General features: G+C 34.9%; 2 protein-coding genes, 1 long non-coding RNA gene and 2 other non-coding genes across 6 annotated transcripts; 2 read left to right on the top strand and 3 right to left on the bottom strand.

Annotated features, from left to right (window-relative positions):
- Positions 1–248: 248 nt before the first annotated feature.
- LOC146882469 (uncharacterized) lies at positions 249–1,544 on the bottom strand. The gene has a single exon (XM_085667415.1). The coding sequence runs from the start codon at positions 1,542–1,544 to the stop codon at positions 249–251; it is 1,296 nt and encodes a 431-aa protein (XP_085523541.1).
- A 9,474-nt stretch (positions 1,545–11,018) lies between these two features.
- On the bottom strand, positions 11,019–12,551 carry LOC146882468 (uncharacterized). Its single transcript, XR_014985062.1, has 2 exons — positions 12,241–12,551; positions 11,019–11,382 (listed from the first exon to the last, which is right to left on the bottom strand). It is a non-coding gene; the product is annotated as an uncharacterized LOC146882468 (long non-coding RNA).
- Positions 12,552–13,363: 812 nt separating this feature from the next.
- Positions 13,364–14,348, bottom strand: LOC114166645 (uncharacterized). Of its 2 annotated transcripts, none has more exons than XM_085667980.1 (2): positions 13,852–14,348; positions 13,364–13,570 (listed from the first exon to the last, which is right to left on the bottom strand). In XM_085667980.1, the coding sequence occupies exons 1-2, from the start codon at positions 14,281–14,283 to the stop codon at positions 13,496–13,498; spliced, it is 507 nt and encodes a 168-aa protein (XP_085524106.1). In that variant the 5' UTR covers positions 14,284–14,348; the 3' UTR covers positions 13,364–13,495. The 2 variants fall into 2 exon arrangements, with proteins under 2 accessions (XP_085524106.1, XP_085524107.1); XM_085667981.1 differs by having other exon boundaries at positions 13,548–13,803.
- Positions 14,349–22,151: 7,803 nt separating this feature from the next.
- Positions 22,152–22,223, top strand: TRNAT-UGU (transfer RNA threonine (anticodon UGU)). Its single transcript has one exon. It is a non-coding gene; the product is annotated as a tRNA-Thr (tRNA).
- A 178-nt stretch (positions 22,224–22,401) lies between these two features.
- TRNAT-UGU (transfer RNA threonine (anticodon UGU)) lies at positions 22,402–22,473 on the top strand. The gene has a single exon. It is a non-coding gene; the product is annotated as a tRNA-Thr (tRNA).
- Positions 22,474–23,323: the final 850 nt, after the last annotated feature.

Below are 23,323 nucleotides of genomic sequence, written 5' to 3'. Positions count from 1 at the left end.
ACTCACCAGAAAATCTTCCTCTCCTGAAACTGTTACCATCTTATCCCCCATTACATACTTCAACTTTTGATGCAAAGTGGAAGGCACCACCCCTGCAGAATGAATCCAAGGTCTACCAAGTAAACAACTGTATGCCGGTAAGATATCCATTACTTGAAAAGTTATTTGAAATACACACGGACCAACTTGAACTGGCAACTCTACTTCTCCCATCACCTTTCTTTTGCTACCATCAAAAGTTCTCACAATCATAGTACTTGGCTTATAGGGAATTTATCACGTGATAACTTCTCCAGCGTCACCTTAGGCATTACATTTAGGGAAGAACCATTATCAATCAACACACGAGTTATGACATGGTCGAGACATTTAACAGATACATGAAGAGCTTTATCGTGTCCTCTTCCTTCAACTGGTATCTCATCATCCGAAAAAGTAAGGAAATCATTAATGGTAATATTATTAACAATCCCTTCAAATTTATCCAACGAAATATTTTGTTCAACATGAGCCCCACTCAGTATTTTCATTAGCAACTTTCGGTGAGCTGTCGAATGCATGAGCAGTTCCAAAAGCGAAATACGAGTTGGCATACGATTCAACTGCTCCACCACCTTGTGTTCGCTTTGTTGTATGAATTTCAAAAATTCACCGGCCTCTTCATCTGATATTTTTTTTTGTTTATCTTTTCTACATTCTTCCTCATCTTGTATCGTCTTTTCTCTTAATATCTCTTTTGCTTTTTCAATTCCATCATTTACTTTACTTTTATGGCATGCTTCCTTCCTTAGATCCGGTGGTGTAAAGAAATGACCACTCCCTGTTATCCCACAAAGACCTGATATATTTTCAACATTTGGACCTTCATGCACATAAGTGTTTTCAACTTGTTGTCCCCCACCTAATTCATGTACTCCATACTTCCATGGAACAACTCTATCACTTTCATAAGGAAAAGAGGAGGGCGTTTTTATCACTATGGATTGCCTTCCTTGTTCCATGAAAGAAGGGGCAGGTCTAGTGAAATGAATCACTAAAGGTTCTGGCGTGGTTAAATTGGATTGTTCATCTGTTTGGGCCAATACCTCCTCATCCTTCTTTCCATAAAAAACTTGCAAGAAATGCTTATCAACTAGATTTTGCAACTCTAGCTTGAACTCCACGCAATCATTAATAGAATGTTTGGCACCCGGATGGAATGCACATGCATTACTCAGATCATATTCACCTTTTACTAGCCCCCTTTCTAATAGTGCTTCAAGAATGAATTTCATAGAGCTCCGAATTTCACTAACTTTTCTTACCAACCTTTTCTCCCTGACCTCAATAGCATTTGTTGTAGTCTTCTCATGCCCCGACAAAGGGTTATTTTCAATACTGGCTTTATCTTCTTTGAATGTCAACCACCCTGCATCAATCAAAGATTGTACCTTATATTTGAGAGGAAAACACCTTTCTGTCGAATGCCCCTTTACCCCTCCATGGTAGTCACATGTAGCATCTGGATCATAACTCTTGGAAAAAGGAGGTTGTTGTGGCTTCATTGGTCAAATTGCAACAAAAGATTTACGAAGAAGCATCGGTAACAACTCTGTGTATGTCATAGGAATAGGAGTAAAATGAATAAACTTCCCCTCCCTTCTTGTATTAGTACTTTGACCTGGGTTCTCACTATCACTAGCAGTCGCTTTCTGAGGTTGCAACTGATTGTTTGAAACAGGCTGTATTTGGTAATTAACAGGTGCACGATTATCCCATGCGGATGCGGCATGAACTTCAACTTCTTTTTTCTTACTTTGATTGAAACCTGGTCTTTTGGTATTTGCAGCCGCGGGCGGGCCATATGCAATTTTACCATTTTTTATCCCAGTCTCAATCCTTTCACCAATGATGATGATGTCCGCAAAATTAGAAGATATATTCCAATTCCCAATCATATGCTCATAAAATGGCAGTTGTAATGTATTCACAAACATTGTAACCATCTCCTTATCATATAGTGGTGGCTCAACCTGGGCAGCTATCTCTCTCCAACGCTGGGCATACTCTTTGAAAGTTTCATTTTTCTTCATTGTAATATTTTGCAATTGTATTCTGTCTGGTGTTGTATCCATATTAAATTTATATTGCTTTATGAAAGCATCAGCTAGATCCACCCAAGAATGAATATGAGTTGGCTGAAGATGCATGTACCAATTCAACGCTGCCCCAGCTAGGCTATCTTGGAAAAAGTGGATAAACAATTTCTCATCATGAGTATGACCAGCCATCTTTCGACAGTACATTGTTATATGGCTTTTTGGACACGTAGTCCCCCTATATTTCTCGAACTCAGGCACTTTGAACTTAGGGGGTATCACCCTGTCAAGGACCAAAGATAAGCCTACAGCATCACCGAATCCATAACTTTTATTCCCTTCAATAGCCCGTAGTCTTTCCTCTAATATCTCTAACTTTCCCTTGTTATTCTCAGTCGATGAAATCACTTGAGCTAGTGTCTTTTCTCGTAAACCCACACCTACAGTCGAAACATGTGGTGGAATCGATACATTAGGATCTGTGTAGGTTGTGATTCCAACCACACTTTCTCCTGGGCGTACCTGGTTCCTAAAATCAACCATCCCAGTTGCCACTTGGAACTGCTCATTAGGTGATGAAACAGGTATGCTTGTATTACCACCAGAAAACGGATTCTTAACTTGCTCTACATACTCTGCCATTGGAGGTGTGTAACCCGGGGGTAAGCCATAAGGTGGAAAAGCTTGAGATGATGTCCCTTGACTCACTTGATGATGTGGTGGGTAAACTGGAAGTCCACTTGATACATGAGGATGAAAGCCTGGAGGGTAGGAAGTACCACCGTCAACTGCTGAACTTTCTCCTGAACTCTTCATAGTCCTCAATGCCTCCAAGATCTGACCCATTTGATCCTTTATTTGGCTGATTTCACCCTTCACTTGGCTAATTTCTTCCTTTACTTCCTCGTGTGCATTTTCCCAATCCTCCATTGTTTTGGAATTTGCCCGAGTTCTATAAGGGTGTCTCGGAAACTTTGTCGTATTCACTTATTGTCACTCTTCTGTTTAATTTCAAATGAAATGAGATGTGCGAAAAAGGAAAAGAAAAGACAAAATGCAAATGCAAACATTCTAGCTAGAAATTATAAAGCTGTGCGAACAATACTGCGAGTAATAATGGAAATTAACGCGGAATAAAGTAGTCGATTCAAACAAAAATCCACAATGTTCAGAAGTTCATAACAATGAAAAAGAAAGAAAGCATAAACATCAACTGCGAGCTCTAGCCACTATATTCTTCATTTCCCCTACTAGCTCTCTGCAGTAACCGAGGAAATCTTCAATTGCTTTTGGTGGATTGAATATAGGCATTGCAATCTCAGCATCAGTTAACATCCTGGGTACATCTTCAATTGCTCCGTTAGCTATAGCTGCTAACTTTGAAAAACATCCTCTCCAATACGCTACAGTTCCTTTTAACTCAGCACATTCAGTTATCAATCTCTGATTTTCCTCCTCCGACTCTGCCCGGTACCAACTCTCCTCAGCCACTTTTGCTTCATAAGCCGATACTGTATCCTTCATCTGTCTCTCAAACTGTCTGTTCCTGTACTGTATGTCATTTTCTAATTCTGCTTTATACCACCGCTCTTCTTCTAGCTTTGCCTCATAAGCCGTTGTCATTTTTTCTGTCTGTTGTTCCATCTCCTTAATCCTAACCTGTGCATTTCGCAGCTTGTTTAATGCATCCCTTTTGTCTCTCGCCAATTCTTCACATAATGCAATTTTCTCACGTTCAGACAATACCACTGCTTTCCATAGATTCATAACACATATTCAAATTTCCATAAACATCAGCTAAAATTGCTGTGACTGGGTTTTCTGCATTGATTTTATATGCTATGAAAACATTGATGGCTGAGAGATCAACAAAGTTATCGATGCTTGGAAAAATTATGACGCCATAAAGAACGAGCACTAGTACATCCATGAAGGTTTCCCCCATGTCTTTATCAGCCAATTGACGTAGATGGCCCTCTAGAAACCCTTGAGGAATGCCTTTGATGGTTCCCTTCGTAATCATTTTGCTTTCTAACTCTGCAGGATGTATCTTCAAGATTCCTGCTAGTGTTGAAACAGATCTATTTTGCGTTGCATGCTTGTAAGGAATCTTGCCTTCTAATGGTAGATCTAGAATATCCCCAAATTCCTCCACTGTCGGCACTAATTGAAAATCCTTGAAGGTGAAGCACCGGAGCGGCGGATCATAGTATTGGACCAAAGCAGTAACAGCTGGAACCTGAATATCAATCTCTAGAAGATTCAATAAATTCCCATACTTCCTTCGAAAACTGTTCCTCTGGATAGTCTTCATCTTCCCCACCAACTCTCGAAGATAAGTCAAATTTCCTTCCTTTGCTCTAATTAACTGCTTCTTTTTTAGTGACTCTGAACGAGAATGCTCTCCAACTCTAGATTCCCTATTAATTTCCATTTCTTCTCTAAGAAAATGACACAGCTTTATAATTTTCTACCTAGAATGGATACAATGAAAATGTACAAGAAAAAAAAAATTACAAACTACATGATGCTATGAATAATTTACATAAGTTATTACAACCCAAAGAAAGGAACACAAACCAAGAAATACAAATAAAATAAATAAATAAATAAATAAATAAAATAAACAAAGAAAGAATTATAGGAATACACATCTCCCTTTCGTGCCTTATAGGGTTCAAGCGCATTCATAGGATTAAGGTATGTATATGTGCTCACCAGGATAGTCTCATATGTCCTAAGGATAAGAAGTCACTAGAGTTATGGCCCACTTCACGACATTTCTCACAACAGTTGGTAAACAACACGATGTGAGAGTATCAAATGAAGCAAACAGACTCTAGCTGGGGTTCTCACAATGACCACTTGGGAAGTACATCCACTGTGGCACTGCTACACAATCCCCTTCTAATTCTAAGCTACTCAGACCCGAGTATAGGGCCGCGCTCATGTCATGTACAAAATATAAGGTGAGTGTGTGAAGGGAGAGAAAACATGCAAACCTAAACCCCCACTTGCAAAAGAGATCCATACAAAAACATATTTTCTACCCTAAGGTTCAATATCCACAAATATGTCATATAGCAACAAGAATATATACATAAATTGAGAAAGGGAAAAAAAAACATCTAAATTTAACACATCGCTTTCGCATATTAGATTAAATAGGCCTGACTCTCTATGGTCCCCAGTGGAGTCGCCATCTGTCGCAACCTAAATCGCGACGGGACGACGAATTAAAAATAAATTAATTTGGAACAAGAGATTTGAAGTCGCCACCACAATTTATTCTGGAAAACTATGGAAAACCATAAAAATAACGTAAAGTCCGCGAAAACCAAATTTAGGGTCCGGGAGTCGGTTACGCGTAGGGAAGGTATTAGCACCCTACCGCGCCCGCCCAAAGGCGGTACCTTTAATTAAATTTGCAAAAGAGATGTGTTTATTTTAAATATTTATTTTTCCCAAAAGTAAGAACATAAGTATTTTTGAGTGAAAAGGACCCGACAAGGATTAACCTTGGTCCTACGTATTATCATTAAAAATGAGAAATCAGGGCTACGTAGTTCTTTATAAAATTGTTTGATTAAATGATTTAATTTTTGAAAGTTGTCTTTGACATATTTGAAAAGAAATGTCGTGCGACGCGAGCGGTCGATTAGACATCAAATACCTCTTCATAACTTATTTATTGATAAGAAAGAGAGTGTCATGTGACACGAAAGGTCAATTAGACACCGAAAACATTTTTCGTATTTTTGCATTTTTAAAGAAAGTGTCATACGACGCGAGTGGCCGATTAGACACCAAAATAATTTTTATATTTTTATATTTTTAAAAGAAGTGTCATGTGACGCGAATGGTCAATTAGACACTAAAATAATTTTTATATTTTTACATTTTAAAAGAAAGTGTCGTACGACGCGAGCGGCCGATTAGACACCAAAACAAAGAATAAAGAAAATAATTTTAAATTTTTATTTATTCTTATTTTTGAAATTTATTTTAATTTTTATTTCAATTTAAAATATTTTTATTACTTTTTTGAAAATGACGTGATTGAAATGTGAGAGTTACTTAAAAATGCGAAACCGTGATACACAAAGAAAAACGCGGGGTGCATAAAGTAAACGCGAGGTGCATTACAGTAAAACACGGGGTGCATAAAGTAAAGTAAACACGTTATATCTAAGAAGAAAAATAAAGGAAATGGGTGTGTGCTTAGTGAAAACGCATGTACGTAAAGTAAACTAAAACTTAATAAAAGGGGTGTGGGGTTATTACATTGGGGAGTGCATGAAGCAAATAAATAAACAACATCCAATATTAAAAGCAAGGGTGCATAAACTGAAATTATGAAGGTTACTTCATCTTCTTCCTTTACGCGAAACACCACTGCCGCACTAACTCACGACCTAGACCACCGGCGGCAATCGTTGCGCCACCACCAACAGTAACGGCAGCTACAGATTTTCGCCTTCATCCCTACACTACCATACCATCAAATGCGGCCACCATTCAAAACGCAATCATGCTCGTGGCAAAGCCGTCAACGGTGACGGCGACCACTCTCAGTTTTTGGCAACGTCGGCACGGCGCTGCTCGCCACTACACCACTCATGATCGCGAAAAACCGTCGCACTGTCTCCACTACTCGCGTCTTCTTCAGGCCATCAAGACTACCGTAAGTTTGCCGTCACAGCCACCGTCAGCGTCGGAACAGAGCCATTTCGGCAGTCTTTTCTCTTAGTCTTTTCTCTCGCACAAGAACTTCACTTCTCCGGAACTGAACCCCAAGTTATTCCAATACCAACTCAAACTACCTCCAACGTTTCCCCTAACGCTCACTACCACAATCCTATTTTATAGCGGCAATCTAAATCCTTTTTATTTCATTGTTAATTGCTTTGCCATTGTATGAAAACAGAAAACAGAGAAGAGTTTTTGTGATGTAATCAATTACTGGTATATAATCAACCGCCATGCTCCCAACTCAGATCATCATATAACATTAAAAAAGATTTGAAGATAGAAAATGCGTACCTCTTTTGCAATTCTGCTTTTGATTCCAAAAATTGTTGGTTTACCAAGTGGTTCTCCTTTGTTGCAATTCCGAATTCAATGATTTCAATAAGAAAGTTGCATAGCCCTCGTGCAAAAAAAATGCAGAGAATATTTTTATGATGAAATTTAACGTGGTTCTTGTGTTAACTTCATTAGCAGATGGGGTGGACAACAATTGGAAGAAGTTGGGATAGAGGAAAAAAACTGTTCCCTCCAATCCACAATTGTTATTTTTAATTTTTATTTTTAATTTTTAATTTTTGAATTTATTAATTAATAAAAAACGAAAATATACTTTTTAATTATATATATATATATATATATAAACAAAAAGATTATTTTACTTAACGTTTAAAAACATTTTAAATTAAAAATCTTTTATTATTTAACTTTTATTTATTATTATTTTTTTTAACAATTTTTTATTTTTTATCTTTTTTTTTATATAACACTTATTTTTGAACATATATATATATATATATATATATATATATATATATATATATATATATATATTATTTTATTTTTATTATTGTTATTTTATTTTATATATATTTTATTTTTTATTTTTTATATTTTTTATATATTTTTTATTTTTAAAACAACATTATTTGTCCGGATGAAATTAGGTGTTGACAAAAAGTCTTATTTAATATTATAAAAATGTCAATGAATACTTTTTATACCTATTTTAGGCCGAACAGGAGTAAAAAAAACTCATATTATTTATAAAATTATTATGTTCTTTCTTTTTTATATCTAATAAATTTGAACAGGTATAATATATAGGTATAAAAAACTAATTTTGCACTAGTAATTAAATAGGATTTTACAATTAGATATATTTGTTCTTTGTTCTATTATCTTAATGCAACTTTAAGTTTTATTTTTTCTATTTTGACTCCTTTTCACTTGTAAAACCTAGAAAATATTTAGAAGTAGAAGTGATATATTAAAAGTTGAAATATTTTATTATTAAAATGCAAAGCTCATAAATAAAAAAATTATTAGACCATCAACTCTCTAAAACTATTTCTTTTTCTCCTCTCAAAATTCCTAATTAACCTATTTATCTTTTTGAAGATCAAAGTCCGTAAAAGAGATCCTTACATAGATTAGAGCAATCCTAGCCTATCACAATCTTTTAATTTTGAATGAGTTCATCTTCGTCCTTTTTCTTGAGTTAATTTGTAGAAGTTTTATATGCATGAGTTCTAGGACGGTTGCATGTGGCTCAAAAGGGTTTAAGATGAATCTTTATTTGTTTAATATTGTTAGAGTGTGTTCAAATCATTGATCTAAGTTTTTTGTGTACATGTATAGTATCCTATGAGAGTGGAAGATTTTAAAGCTTGGTTAGGGAAGATAGTATAATTTTCAAGTTTGTATTCTAAGTTAGATTGTTTGACTTGAAAATGCCTTAGTCGCAGGTTTTGATAACTACATGAGTATTATGTGTTAATTTATTAGTTAATATATATTGATGAACTCTAAATGAAATTCTTTTGAAAATGAATTGATGTTGACTTGGAGATTGTATGTATATTTGAGTAGAACCTCTTATGATGATTATGTTTTTAATGAGTAAGGGATAAAGATTACTAATACTAGATGAAAAATGATTGATCTAAAAGTTTTGTGTTAAGTGAGTTGTTGAATCATTTTATATATCAATTTAGTCAAATTATTTTATCTAAAAGCATTTTTGAACTAAATGTATTTTTTATATGAGAAAGAAGTAGAGTTGCCTAGATAGACCAATGAGATTATCTGATATATTTGTTATTAATTTTTTTGAATTTCTCTTTGTACTTTGTTGTTGGGAAAGTCAATTCTCTTGTTTAACCAAATTTATTTGAGAAAATTTTGAAAAGTTTAAAGCGCATTAGTCGTTGAGTGAGCTAGCATTTAGTGGATGAGTATACCTCTAAAGGTAACTAATTGGGCAAGTGAAAACATAAGACGTGTAAGCCTTGGTTTTCAAAAATTCCCAACTTTATCTTATTAGGCGAGCTTATCCTGAGTGAGAAAAGAGGATTTTGGGTGAATAACTTGATTTTTGAATCTTTTGAAAATGTTTGATATGTGAGGTTAAATAGAGTCGGGGTATAGAATCATAATATATTACATTATTTTTGTGGGTGTCTGTGGTTGTATAGAATAAAGTTGTTGAGCCATAATTTATTTTTTGTGTGGTGTGCGACAGAGTAAAAGTAGTGTTTAACCATAATGTATTATTTTATATGGATGTGAAACTGAGCAAAATTAGGATTTAGTTACAACACTAGTGCAGGGAAGGGAAATGACAGCGGTTATTTCCAACTTTTGGCTTCGGGTCCACAACCGAGGCATATACGGCCGAGGTAAAAAGGTAGTACTTTATGCCTCGGTTACAAACCCGAGGCATATTTAATATTTACTGCCTCGGTTTTCTCATAATTGAGGCCTAATGGGTAAACCTAATTAAAAAAATAAAACTTCTTCTTCCAGCAGCCTCTTCTCCTTTCCCCTTCAAACCACCACAACTCCAATCTGCCACTGCACGCCCCCATCAAATCTCACTGGTTCAGCTCTCACGCTTGGTCGCCTCACGTGGACAGCACGTAACAATCGTCACCACTCCCAGCAACGCCGAACTCTTTCAGAAAACCATCGACGACGACATGTGGAAAACCATCTACTGGAGCTGTGGAAAATCTGGTTTCAACCACCATGAGAACCACCACCGCAAAAATCCACATGGCAGCGCACTTCATCCAGCCTCAGATCGAAGCTGTCCTGAAAGAGTCTTATCCCAATGTCTTCATCCCCGACATCCTCTTCACCTGGAGCAAGGACTTGTCCAAGACTTTTCAAATCCCGAGGCTCGTCTTCAACCCTATACCCATCTTCGACATGTGCATGATCCAGGCCATTAAAAAACAGTATTGTGTTGTATAATATATATATATATATATATATATATATAATAACATTTTCTGACTTTATTAATATTAAACATACATATAAGAAAATAATAAAAAATAATACCGATTTCTATAATTTAAAGTGTAATAAAATAATGAAAATTATTAAAGATTTCTATAATTTAGAGTGTAATATAAAAGATAATTGTATCTAGTAAATTATAAAGAATTTAACTTATATCATATAAGGAAAACTTAATTTTAGTTTTTGAAATGTAACTGTCTATGAACAAATTATTATAAAATAAATAAACACTACTACAAATTCTCATATTACATGGGAATTTTCTTGCAAATTTGTTAAAAAAATTTGCAAGAAAAGGCATTTCCTTGCTATTTTTTCTAAGAATTTTAATCGGCAAGTAATTCCTTTGTGGGTAATTATTTCCTACAAAATTATAAAATTCGCAAGTATTTCTTACAAAATTTGTTGCAAAAAGTGTTTTATACAAAATATTTTGCAAAAAAATTGGCAGCAATTTTCTGCAAATTTTTCTTTTTATAAAAAAATTTATAAGTATTTTCTACAAAAAAAAAATTCAAAACAAAATTGGTAGAAAATATGAGTTTTTTTAGTAGTGAAATGGTTATATGATAGATGTAAAGTCAGAGTTTAGAGTTAATTGTTAAGGATTATTAATATTTTAATTTTTAAATAATACTAATTAGCTAATGAAATGTAATGAGAAAAGGTGTAATTGTGAATATTTGACTTTATGTACTTTTACTTTTAAAAGGTATGTTCGTTTATTTTGTTTGTATGGTTTATGTTTTCTTAAATATATCATAATCATATTTTATTCGAAATTAAATAATATTCCAAATAAAAGCATTTAATATTTATAAATTAATGAACTATATATAACTAATATTATATATATATATATAATATAATATAATATAATTATAATTTAACGATTAAAAAGGGACAATAACATCTTTTTATTATTTTGTAATTATAATTTATGTAACGTCCCAATAAAATAGATAAATCCAATTTAATAAAACGCCACATACATAATTATCCAGAGAGTACAGAATTGGGATATAAAGTACACAGTTCTCCAAACATATTCATAACAAAAGAAAAGAGACCCCACCTTGCCTAACACGAGTACGATAGTTCAAAAGTAGCACAAGTTCTTATCCAGAACAATAGAAATCTAACTAATAAGATTCTTTTAGCTGCGGCCCCATAGTGAGCCCAACACCCGTCCATAGACATCAAGCTGCAACATCCCTATTATCATTACCACTGCCAAGGGTTCTCACATCTGCTCACATCAATAAAATCGATGATCATCGCAAAGGAGTAAACCACACACAATCATATAAACAAGCAAAGGGTAACATACGAGTTCATAGTCAAGCATAATTATCATACATCCACATAAGAAGTACCAAACTACACAAGACACCAAGACTTGACTATTCGGATACATACGATGAGGCACCACCACCAAACTGTGGAATTACGTCCTAGCAGCGAGGCATCACCACGAGGCCTTCGTGGAATTACATCCTTACATGAGGCACCACCACGAGGCCTTCGTGGAATTACGTCCTGACCTTGAGGCACCACCACGTTACCCTCGTGGAATTACGCCTTGTCGATGAGGCACCACCACGTTACCCTCGTGAAATTACGCCCTGTCGATGAGGCACCACCATGAACTCCCCATAGGAGGGTCCACGAGATTACGTCCATTAGGCGAGAGGAACCCCTCGCTCAAGCTACCTGCTCTCGCTTGGGCGAGACTGCAACAGGGAGCACGTCAAGGTCTCGCTCAAGCTAGCCTAACTCGCTCAAGCGAGACTGCTCTCGCTCAGGAGAGTGGCCTTCGCTTAGACGAGCCCTCGAAACAGAGAGGGGAGTGAGCTACTGTTATTCTCGCTCAGGCGAGAGCTCCTCGCTTAAGCGAGAGCTTTCGTTTTGAGCGATCAACCCGCTCGCCTAGACGAGTTTAGCAGAGCTCACCACTCTCTCTCGCTCAGAAACATGTCCACATCATTATAACAGTACAAACCACGCATTTTCATACAATTAATAATACATACCAACCATCCAGTACATAGAATCAACCGAACATGCATCTAAAATGTAAAAACAGTAAAGCCCTAGCTTCCCTTACCTGGAAAGAGGCTAATAACAGACTGTGAACTTAAGCCAAAGAACTCAACAGCTCCAAGAGTAGGGTTACGAACTCGAACAACGACACTGAGAGAATAACAGGGTTACTACTGTGAATCCTAACAGAAACCACAAAAACAAACTTAGAAAGGAGGGAGTACGGTTCAAGGACCAACTTACGTGAGACGAGGTGGGCTTTTGAGCTAGCACGAACAAGAGGGAACCAAACCCTAGCAGAGCTTCTGTTGATAGGGAAAGGGAGAGAGTAAGGTCCTGTTTTTCGAAAGAATGGCAAAAATGAGAGGGGTTAGACTGCCTTAGGGGCTTTGGACACCCTATGAGCCAGTCCTTAGACCCAACAGATAGGGCTAGGCCCCTTTAAATTTTAAGACAGAAAAAGAGGGTTTTACAATTTAAGTTTTCTTTTTTCCATTTTCTTTACTCTATTTATTATGTTTTTTATTTAGGTTAAATTAATATTTTGGTCCTTCTATTTATCAAGTAGTATTAATTTGATTCTTAAATTTTTGTCTGTCTCAATTTGGTCATTTTTAAAAAAAAAAATTATTCAATTTTATCATTAGCGTTAGTTTGACTACACGGTGTTAAAGTTAATGCTTCATATCATTTTCTAGTTTTTTTTTTTAATTTTTTTAATTTTTTAGTATTTTTAATATTTTTTTAATTTCTTTTAATTTCTTTTAATTTTTTACACGTGTCATTTTACGGTCGTGTCGTGTCATATGTCAAAATAATTCAATTGGATCTTAATATTTTGTTATTATTTTCCGTTGGCTAAAGAGAACTTGATGATTCAGAATATTTTAGTTTGTACGAAGCAATTCCTTCCAAGAAACTAAACGTAAGAGATAATTTTAACAATATGAATTGATAATGTTTAAAACTTGAAAGAGAAAAAAATGATATCATACATTTTATAAACAATAGTTAAATTTCCTTTCTAGTCCGTCTCATTGAGGATATTATAAAAGTTCAAATGAATGTGAAGAAAAAATTATAACAAGTGGTATTGCGCAACACAGACTATAAATACTGAATTAGTTTAAGTTTACTGAAATATAAACACAGTCTAATTAATTTTTCAAGCTCAATGAAGATTCATATAATAAAAAGGAAAAGAAAAACTTTATTTAGCTAATTTATATATTTATTTATATATAAATGCTGTATCAATACATGTAACCGTTGTTTTTGATGAATTTTGATATCACCAAATTAAGATCTCAGTGCATCGGCTAGAAAGTAGCCGTAAAAACTGCTTCTCCTACTACATGCCCAGCTATTGCATCCAAAAGCTTCGTCTTCGTCACCTGCAAAATGTTTTGAAAAAGTCCTTCATATTTACTACGAATAGAAATCTACTTTCTCGTGACAAATATAATTATGCTTTCTTTTAAAAGTATATAAATTCAATTAATTATGGTTTAAATTATTTTCCTTTGTTTATTTGTTTACTTATTTTTCCTTTTTTTTTTCTCTTCGTCCATTTTTTTCACTTTACAAAAAGGATGATAAATAATAAAATGATACTTGAATTTTATACCTGATTATCAAAGTGCATAAATAATAAAATGATACTTCAATTCTATACCTGATTATCGAAGTGCATGTGATCATCGAGGGCATAGAGTCTGAACTCAAACCTATCCTGATAGTTAGGAACTTTGGGACCTCGCCAAACACGTACGTTCCAATCGTTAACCCCTTCTTCAATGTTCTCATACTCTCCACCCAGTTCCTCCTTCTTCCCAGAGAACCCTTCAGGAAGTCCTTTAACGCTCACCGGAATGTTCACCACCACCCAGTGGGCGGGAGCCGCCGGGTGACCCGTCGGATCCACCGCATCAATGTCCTGCACCACAAGGGCCATGCTCTTGGTTTTGGGAGGCACGTTGTGCCACTCCAGTGGGGGAGAAATGTTCCACTTTGAGCCAAGACCTTCTTGGGTGCAGTATCTGGGTAGTTTTCTGTTCCCTTCCTTGTCAATTGCTGGTGAAACCAACCTGAATTCGGTGCTGGCCATGGATAAAGTTAAAGACTCTTGCTAGGGTTTTGGTGTGTGAAGTGTTTGTGTAGTGGTGAATTTATTGTCTCTGTTAAGTAAGTTAAGGTTTAGGGAAGTCATGGTGAAGTGTGATTGCGGTGGAACATGTGTCATGCCATGAAGAAGAGGTAGAGTATGGGTTTGACACGTTTGACAACATGAAGCGGTTTGGCTTAATCATGATAGAAGTAGAAGCAATTTATATTAATATTTGAGAAACGGCAAGGTAGGGACGATTTGATTATTAAATATAAATTAAGTGACTTATTATCAGATAAGAAAAAAAAATAATTTATTGAATTAAGATGTATTTTATTGAACGTGGCAATCAAAGGTCTAATTATCACTTTGTTCTTAATATTTGTTAAAATTAGTTGATGTATTTTTTTTTAATTTCTTTTATTCAATCGTACTTTTCATTTTTGTTAAAAATAGTTGTGTTTTATTTCATTAAATTTGTGTGAACATTGTTTAGAGAACGATTACATCACAATGTAATGGTACATTACATCATTATTAGAAGAAAGTTGTTTAGTCACTTAAATAATGTGCTCACAAATTATGAATGAAATAGTCATCAATTTTAATAAGTCCCAATTAATCACTGAAATAGCGACAAGATGCTTTGTTAGTTAAATTAGTTTGTATAGCGACTGAAAACATTGGTAACAAGAAATTAGTTGCTATAATAAAATAAATTATTAGATTTAACCTTTGAATTAGTCACCAAATAAAATGATTTTGTAGTGACTGAATTTATTCTTTTGGCTAAATAGTGATTGAGGGCATTTCGGTGATAAATTAGTGACTGAATGAGTTTTGGTGACTAGATGATATTTGTATGCTTGCCTATAAAAAGTGTGAGCTTATTTATTAAAATATGGCCTAAAATAAATTACAAAAAAATTAATCTTCACTAAAAAAATCATGTATATGTAAATGCAAAAAAGTAAAACTTTCATCTATATGAAAACTAAAAGGCGAAAAAACTAAAATAAAAAAAAAAAACATAATATTTCATTTCCTTCCATGAGAACTAAAAAAACACTAACTTTTCATTTTCCTCTTTTCAAAAGCTAAGCTAAAATGGTGGAACCTAAGAGCTTGAAAATGCATAGACTTAACATTGTGGTCACTATCACCGTTCACTGTGGTCATTGTCAAGGTGGTCACTGTCAACATTGTCCTCCCCGTGGTTGTTGTCAACATGGTTGTCCTCCCCGTGGTTGTCACCAACATGGTTGTTGTTACCATGATTGTCATCAATGTAGTTTCTGTCACTGTGGTTGCTTGTTGGAAGGCATAAGCTTTTTCACTAGTGTCATCGTCTCATTGTCATTGGCCTTATCCTTCAAGGCAGGTTTTCATTGCCTCTTCATGAACTACTTCTTCACCTCTTCGAGGCAACTCTATGATGTCCCACTCAATGTATTTTGCTTGGAAAAAATCATATCTACCCCCATTTGGAAGCTTTTCATGATTACATGTATCCAACAAATTAATTTCAGCTTTTGACAAAATTGCTTTTCTTTGTCGTCAACATGGTTGTTGTCACTATGGTTGCCATCAATGTGGTTTCACCATGGTTGCTTATTGGAAATCGAAAGCTTTTTCACCAATATCGTTGTCTCATCGTCCTTGGCCTTATTCTTCAAGGCAGGTTTTCATTATTGCCTCTTCGTGAACTCCTTCTTCACCTCTTCCAGGCAGCTCTAAGATGTCCCACTCAACGTATTTTGCTTGGTAAAATCATATCTACCCCCACTTGGAAGCTTTTCATGATTACATGTATCCAACAAATTGATTTTAGCTTTTGACAAAAATGGCTTTTCTTTGGTTTTCAACGAAATAAAATCTTATCTGTATGTATTACACTGAACTTGAGATGATAGGTATTATGGTCAGAGTTAGGTGTGTTATTGTTGAGATTAAATTGTTCTCAAAGTTATATGTGAGTGTTGGAATTAATAGTCTCTATGGCCACGCAGTAGCATAATCTAGTGGTGGCCTTGACCTGCCCGTCAATTAGACAACAAGCACAAAGAGAGGAGGAGTTAGCACAATCATTGTTGGTTCTCATGTGAGTCTTCACCAAAGTTCCACATCGAGTAATATGAAGAAAAGAGTAGTAGAAAAATATTATAAAAATAAATAGTTGCTTTTGGAATTGTCACAAGTCAATAGGTCTCTCGGGTGTATGGGGGCTTGCGTAGTTGTGTGTCATTGGAAGGTTTGCATTTTTTGCCAGATAAAATTGCACTATGAAAGGTTTGGAGTTTTGGTCCATAAGAAATTGTACTTGAGTGATAATACTTTTTGTTGAGTATTTATGGATGTAGGCCTTGAGGTGTCAAACCACGTTAAATTTTCTGTGTGTTTTTATTTATATTTTTATGCTTTTATTTATGGGTGTGCTTCTACTGGGAGATATTATTTTCTTAGTGTGTGATTTCCCTACGATCACAGCGTCATATTTTAGCTCTTCAAGTATGTCTTGACAATTTTAGAACATGTATCTCATCACCCATCGAGTAATCTTTCTTTCATTTGTAATATATTATAATATAATATGATATAGGTGTTTTAGGAAGAAATTGAAGAGCTTGAACTTGACATTAATCATTCACTTCAATGTGTCATTATACTACCACTTAAATGTTGTCACTTTACAAATGATGTTAGAATCAATTTAACGAAAGATACCACAATAATTGTTTTATAACAAATATGAGGACTATTAGAATTGATGAGTTCCCTTTGATGTGGTGGAGTGAAAGAAACCCATGGTTGCAATGGAAATCAGTGGAAATGAGAATGGAGACAAGTTTTAGAGGCTCTTGTAGCAACAATGTGGAGTGGTGAAAGATGAAAGACTAGGAATATAAGGCTACTCTAGAGGAAGGTGGCTAGAGGATACTAGGGAGAATCCTAGCTAGTTATGACTCTCACTTAGGCAAATGCATGGAGTTATCTCAACATAGGTTCATTTATCATTCAAATCAAGAGTAAAGTTTTGCAAGGCATGAAGGCTCTTACTTATTGTGAAGATTCCTCCTAAATGAAACGCACATGCACTTTGAAATGAGATGCAAATATGCAAGCCTATGCATAGGATACATGTTCAAGGAACCTTCTTGGCCAAGCTTTCAAATGAGCTTTAGAGGTGGCCCAATTTGGAAGCTAAAGGGAAATATATGTTGGCCCTTTATTGGAAAACAATGGCTTAACATTTGGCCCAAAGTAAATATATGTTACTGCTCCTTAAAGTCCATCATATCTTCACATATTCTTTGGTCCATGAGAAGAGCATATGAAGCTCATTAAGCCTATTGGGATCTAAGCCCTATTAAATCTTCTTCATCATATTTCTTGTGACTGGGATTTTGGATGGGCTTGAGCCTGGATTGGAGCTTGGGCCGCGAAGTTCACCTAGGCCTGATTCATCATCTCCTCCCCTTTGGAAAAGATTTGTCCTAAAATCTTGATGCTCATCATGATCCATTGTACCTAGAAAAGGAATCAAGTCAGTCACATTGAAAATGGAATGAACACCATATTCAAAAGGAATATCTAATTGATATGCATTGTCATTTATCTTCCTTATGATTTGAAAAGAACCATCACCATGGGGATTTAGCTTGGACTTGCGTAAATGAGGAAACCTTTCTTTGCGTAAGTGCTACCAAACTAAATCACCTTCATTGAAAATCCTAGCTTTCTTGCCTTTGTTGTTGTACTTGGCATGTTTGTGAATTTGAAATTGAATTTGGTTTTGCACATTTTCATGTAAATCTCTAATGAAATTGGATTTAGACCCATTCTTTATGAATAAAGTCAAAAGAAGTTGGAAGAGGTATTAAATCCAAAGATGTGATAAGATTGAAACCATAGACAACTTCAAAAGGAGAAAGGTTGGTGGTGCGATGGACCACATGGTTTTAGGCAAATTTAATGTGAGGAAGATACTCATCCCAATATTTATGATTGCCTTTCAATACTACCCTTAACAATGTGGATAAAGATTTATTTACTACTTCAGTTTGCCTATCAGTTTGTGGGTGACAAGTAGTAGAAATTTAAGCTTAGTCTCAAGTTGTGACCATGAGATTCTCCAAAAGTGACCAAGGAACTTAGTATCTCTATTCCACATAATTGTCTTTGGAAAACCATGAAGATGAACAACTTCTTTGAAGAAAAGCTTTGCAATATTGCGAACATCATCTACTTTGCGACAAGGTATAAAATGAGCCATTTTAAAAAAAATGATGCACTATCACAAAGATAGGGTTGAAGATGATGTTCTCACTTCTCGCTTCAACGAGGTTAACATCGTCTTAACCAAGGAGATTTGGGCCTCCATTGTTGGCTTCCGGCCAGGTGGCCTCCCTACCCATTGTGTTCTTCCTGGGGCAAATCGTCTGGACATCTATCAATCGTGTTTGAGGGATTCCCCTACAAAGCGTGATTACAATATTTTCAGGGTCAACGAGATGAAGAAGAATGAACGTGTACTCGCTTTCATCATTGCCTGGATTCTGGTTCCTCGTAATGGCAATCATGCTCAACTCACGACGGAGGATGTTTTTCTCCTCCATGCCTTCAAATCAAACCTTCTCATCGATTGGTCCAAAGTGGTCACTAATACCATCCAAAAGGCTCTCAAGCTCCCCTATTATCCTCTACCTTACGGTGTCTTCCTGTGCAAAGTATTTGAACATTATAATGTTCATTTCTCTAGGGAAACCTCTCACGGCTAAAACCACACCAGTCTGATTGGAGCAAACGCTCTTCACCACATGGGCCTGGCCTTTAGGGCAAACACCTGGGCGTTCAAGGATGAACTTGAGGAAGACCCATGTGGCACTACAAAACCTTCCTCCGCTGTCGCTTCCCATACTGCCTATGAGCAAGACATGCTGTGAATGGTCACCACTCTTCTTGGTCACCATCAAACCTGGATGGCCAAGATGGACTCCATTGAGAAACAACTCTCCTCCGTTCAAGAATAGTTGGCTCTGCTCATTACTGTTCGTCAACCTCCAAATCCAACTGATGTTTTTGACTCTGCAGAAGGCACTGAGAGTGAGACATACATGGATGCCACTAATGACGAATAGCTTTGTCCTATCCTTACACACCCACTTTTGTTTAACCTCCTTTAGGCTAACCTTTTTTTTGTGCCCCTTTAGCTTTTGCTTGGATTTCTTCCTAGTGAGGTGGTGTACGTTTTGCTTGGCCTCCCTTAGTTCTTACCTGGCTAATCCTTTCCCTCTTGTATGTACTTAATGTAAACTCTAATATTCTTGTTGCTGGCTCTATTTATCCATCCCATTGGTCTTGGTTTCTACTTGCTCTTGGTTGATGTTTATTTTATTTGCTGCATGTATACACTTCCATTAATTTCTACACTACTAACTTACACTACTATTGCACCATTTAAATGTTGATTTGCCTTATGATTGTATGCAATCTGCTGTTAACACTGTGCTACTGATTTCACATGCTACATTGTTCCCATTGCCATCCTCTGTATTGTTCATCTGTGATAGCTACGGTCTGTGCTGGTTTCGTTGTGTTACACACCCCTGTTCTTTTTGCTAATGTCCAAAGGGGGAGAAAGAAAGAAAGTCTTGTCTCTGTGTTGCAGGACACATTATGTTGCTATGTTGCAGGACATATTTTGGCCATCATAAAAAAAGGGAGATTGTTGAAAGGGGGAGTTGTTTCAACTCAAGTGAAGATGGTTTTGATGATGTCCAAGGCTACACATCATGTGCATTACTAGATTAGGATTAGTCCTGCTTTCCTAGCTTGTGCATTAGATGTTGCAGATCAAAAATTACACGTAAAACAAGCTTACATTGAATTGTATCAACCATCAAACTCTTAAATGTGAACTCGTAAATAGATTAGCTACTTAACTAATAGATTAGATGAGGGCACTGCACTAATGCAGTGAAAATACACTCACGTTAATCTATTAGGTAAATGCCCAATCTATTAGTCACTACATCAGAATTCTTGTATAAAAATAGGTTTTGAAATCAATTTTGAGAGAGAGAGAGAGAAAACTAACTGAAAAACTGAGAAACATCTTTCAAGACTGTTTTTCTGAGATCTACAGAGTTCTTGTGCGTTCTTGAGAGATATTCAAGTGAACCTTCAAGAAGTTTGATGATGTATTCAACCTTGATAGGTCAAACTTGGATCTAGAAATCAAGTAACAAATCTGCACAACTACTAGGTGTATTCATTCCTTGTTTCTTCTCTTATTGTATTTCTGTTACAGATTGATTCATCGTGTAAAGTGAAGGTATAAGTGCAATTGTGTGGATGCATTGCATCTAGGGGGAGTTCTTGATTTGTAGATCAAGCTCCCTAGTCTTTACGGTCTTGAATTATATAGATGCTCTTGTAATTCTTGAATCTCTATTGATTTAGTGGAATCCTCCTAAGTGGGTTACTTAGGAGAAGACTGGACGTAGATTCATCTTGAATCGAACCAGTATAAATTTTTGTGTTCTTTGTTTCTCTCTTCCTTTACACCTTTCTTGATTGCTTTACACAGTCCATTAACACAGAATTGTAAAACTTGTCAATTGGGTCATAAAGGTTAAAGAAACTTTCAAGATCCAATTAAAATAATTGAAAGATTCAATAACCAATTCAGATCCCTTTCTTGGTTGGGTTATATTAGACAGATCCATTTTTTAACATTCTTAATATCAAGGGGGAGACTAAGAAGTGTTATACCTAGATAAGTTTGTACTCGTGTAACCTGAATATATTTGTGTACTTGTTGTAACTTGGAGATGTTGGTGTAATTATTATAATAAAAATTTATTTCATTAATGAAATCTCTTAAGTTATTTTTGAGAAAGAATTGGAGAGGTTTTGTTTGAAAAAAAAAAAACAAAACAAATCAATCCAATTGCATAGTAGTAAAATTAAGGTTTTATAAAACTAGTCATTCATATTATGTCCCTTGTGGTATCATAACATTCAAACAAAAAAAACATGAACCAACAATAGCCGAAATATGGAAACCAACATTTGTATGTAATTCAGAAGCGTGACTTTCACATGTATATTGAGGATTTATTGTTAATCACCACCCACTTCACTTCCCCCTATAATCATCGCAACTTATTGCATATTTAGCCATATATCTCAATCCAAAATTTATTACCCATTCACACCAATGCGTACTAGTGAATTATGTATCCAACTTGAAAATTTCTTGTTGTGTTTCTTTCCAATTTTTTCAATTTCTCTCTCTACAATAAATTTGATTAACGCAAACTAACCTATCATCATTGTATACCATATTCATTCTAATGCAACTTAATAAAGATTTTGAGCATGGTTAACCTATTATTCTTTCACATGCCACCTCATTCGTTGAATTCATTTATACAAAGCCATTATATCTATTGTAGGCCATTATACGCTTTTTTCTTTCAAAAAATATCATGTCTTTGTAATATATTATTTGTTTAACCAAATCTACTACAATGTATCTCATCTAAATCTCCTTCTTCATACCAATGTACAAGTAAGGAACAAAATCCTTAATTTGACTTAATTAAGAAAATAAGCCTTTATAGCTCAGTGGTAGAGCGGTCTTGTAAACTCAAGGTCTGTAGTTCAATCCTACATGAAGGCATCTTTCAAATGTTTTTAAATAATACCTCCCACGTCCAATCTAACTTCCATGAAATTTTAATTATTTTCTTGGGAGAAAATGAAATCTAATGAGTTTCAAGTGTAGAAAATGGGTGTATTGGAGTTGCAAATGCAGTATTGGAGTAAACAAAAACCTTAATTTGACTTAATTAAACAAATAAGCCTTTATAGCTCAGTGGTAGAGCGTCAGTCTTGTAAACTGAAGGTCTGTAGTTCAATCCTGCATGAAGGCATTTTTCAAATGTTTTTAAATAATACCAATCTAACTTCTATGAAATTTTAATTATTTTCTTTGGAGAATATGAAATCTAATGAGTTTGAAGTGTATAAAATGGGTGTATTGGAGTTGCAAACTCAAGATGCATTATTGGAGTAAACAAAAACCTTAATTTGACTTAATTAAACAAATAAGCCTTTATAGCTCAGTGGTAGAGCGTCAGTCTTGTAAACTGAAGGTCTGTAGTTCAATCCTGCATGAAGGCATTTTTTTTAAATGTTTTCCATTTTGGAAAAAATGGAACATCAACTATTGCAAAACTATAAGTGTAAATAATTGTTTAAATTATAATAATATTGTATATTTACATTTATACAAAAAAAAATTAATATAGAATTTTTTTTATTTTTAAAAATTAAAAAGAATAAAAATATTTAAAATAAAAATAAAAACAGACCAGGGGCGCATTGACCCGTATTTTTCCTGCCAGTTTGATGGGTTAGGCGGGTCGAACCAATATGGGTTGGTAAGTTGAAAACTCTAATCCGGTCCGCCCTTTTTTTGATAGGTTGGTGGACCGACCTGACTATTTAGGCCGCTTTAACACCCCTATGACAAACACTATTAAGTTTTGATTATATTTATGTTATTATAACATGTTCACAATTGTAAAATATATGTATCTTAAGACAATATACCCTAATCATAACTTATACTTTTAGAAAGTATTTAATTTTAATCACAATTATATATTATTTTGAACTTTTCGTTTATATGTATTCACTATTCCAAAATGACTCATAAATTATGACAACCACTATCAACAAAAAGACAATGTTAATTTTGTAACTAAACACAAATTTTAAATAACAATTAGTCTAAAATTAATGTTAAAAGTAAAAATAATTTACGAATAACAATTTTTTCTTCAAAGTCAAACTTTTGAAAAATAATGGCGATTACTTATATAGAATCATCATTAAAAGTTGATAATTTTGAAATAATGACATATTTTTTTAAAATCATCACTGTTTCTCTTATATCTTGCCAAAACAATGAAATTTTGAAAATTCATCGTCATTTTTCTTTCGATAGTTTCAATTTATTTTCTCTCTC

This window comes from Vigna unguiculata, chromosome 10 (assembly GCF_037176805.1).
Source record: "Vigna unguiculata cultivar grain cowpea cultivar isolate G323 ecotype 2 chromosome 10, ASM3717680v1, whole genome shotgun sequence".
NCBI lineage: Eukaryota > Viridiplantae > Streptophyta > Magnoliopsida > Fabales > Fabaceae > Vigna > Vigna unguiculata.
This window is presented reverse-complemented; position numbering and strand designations above follow the sequence as displayed.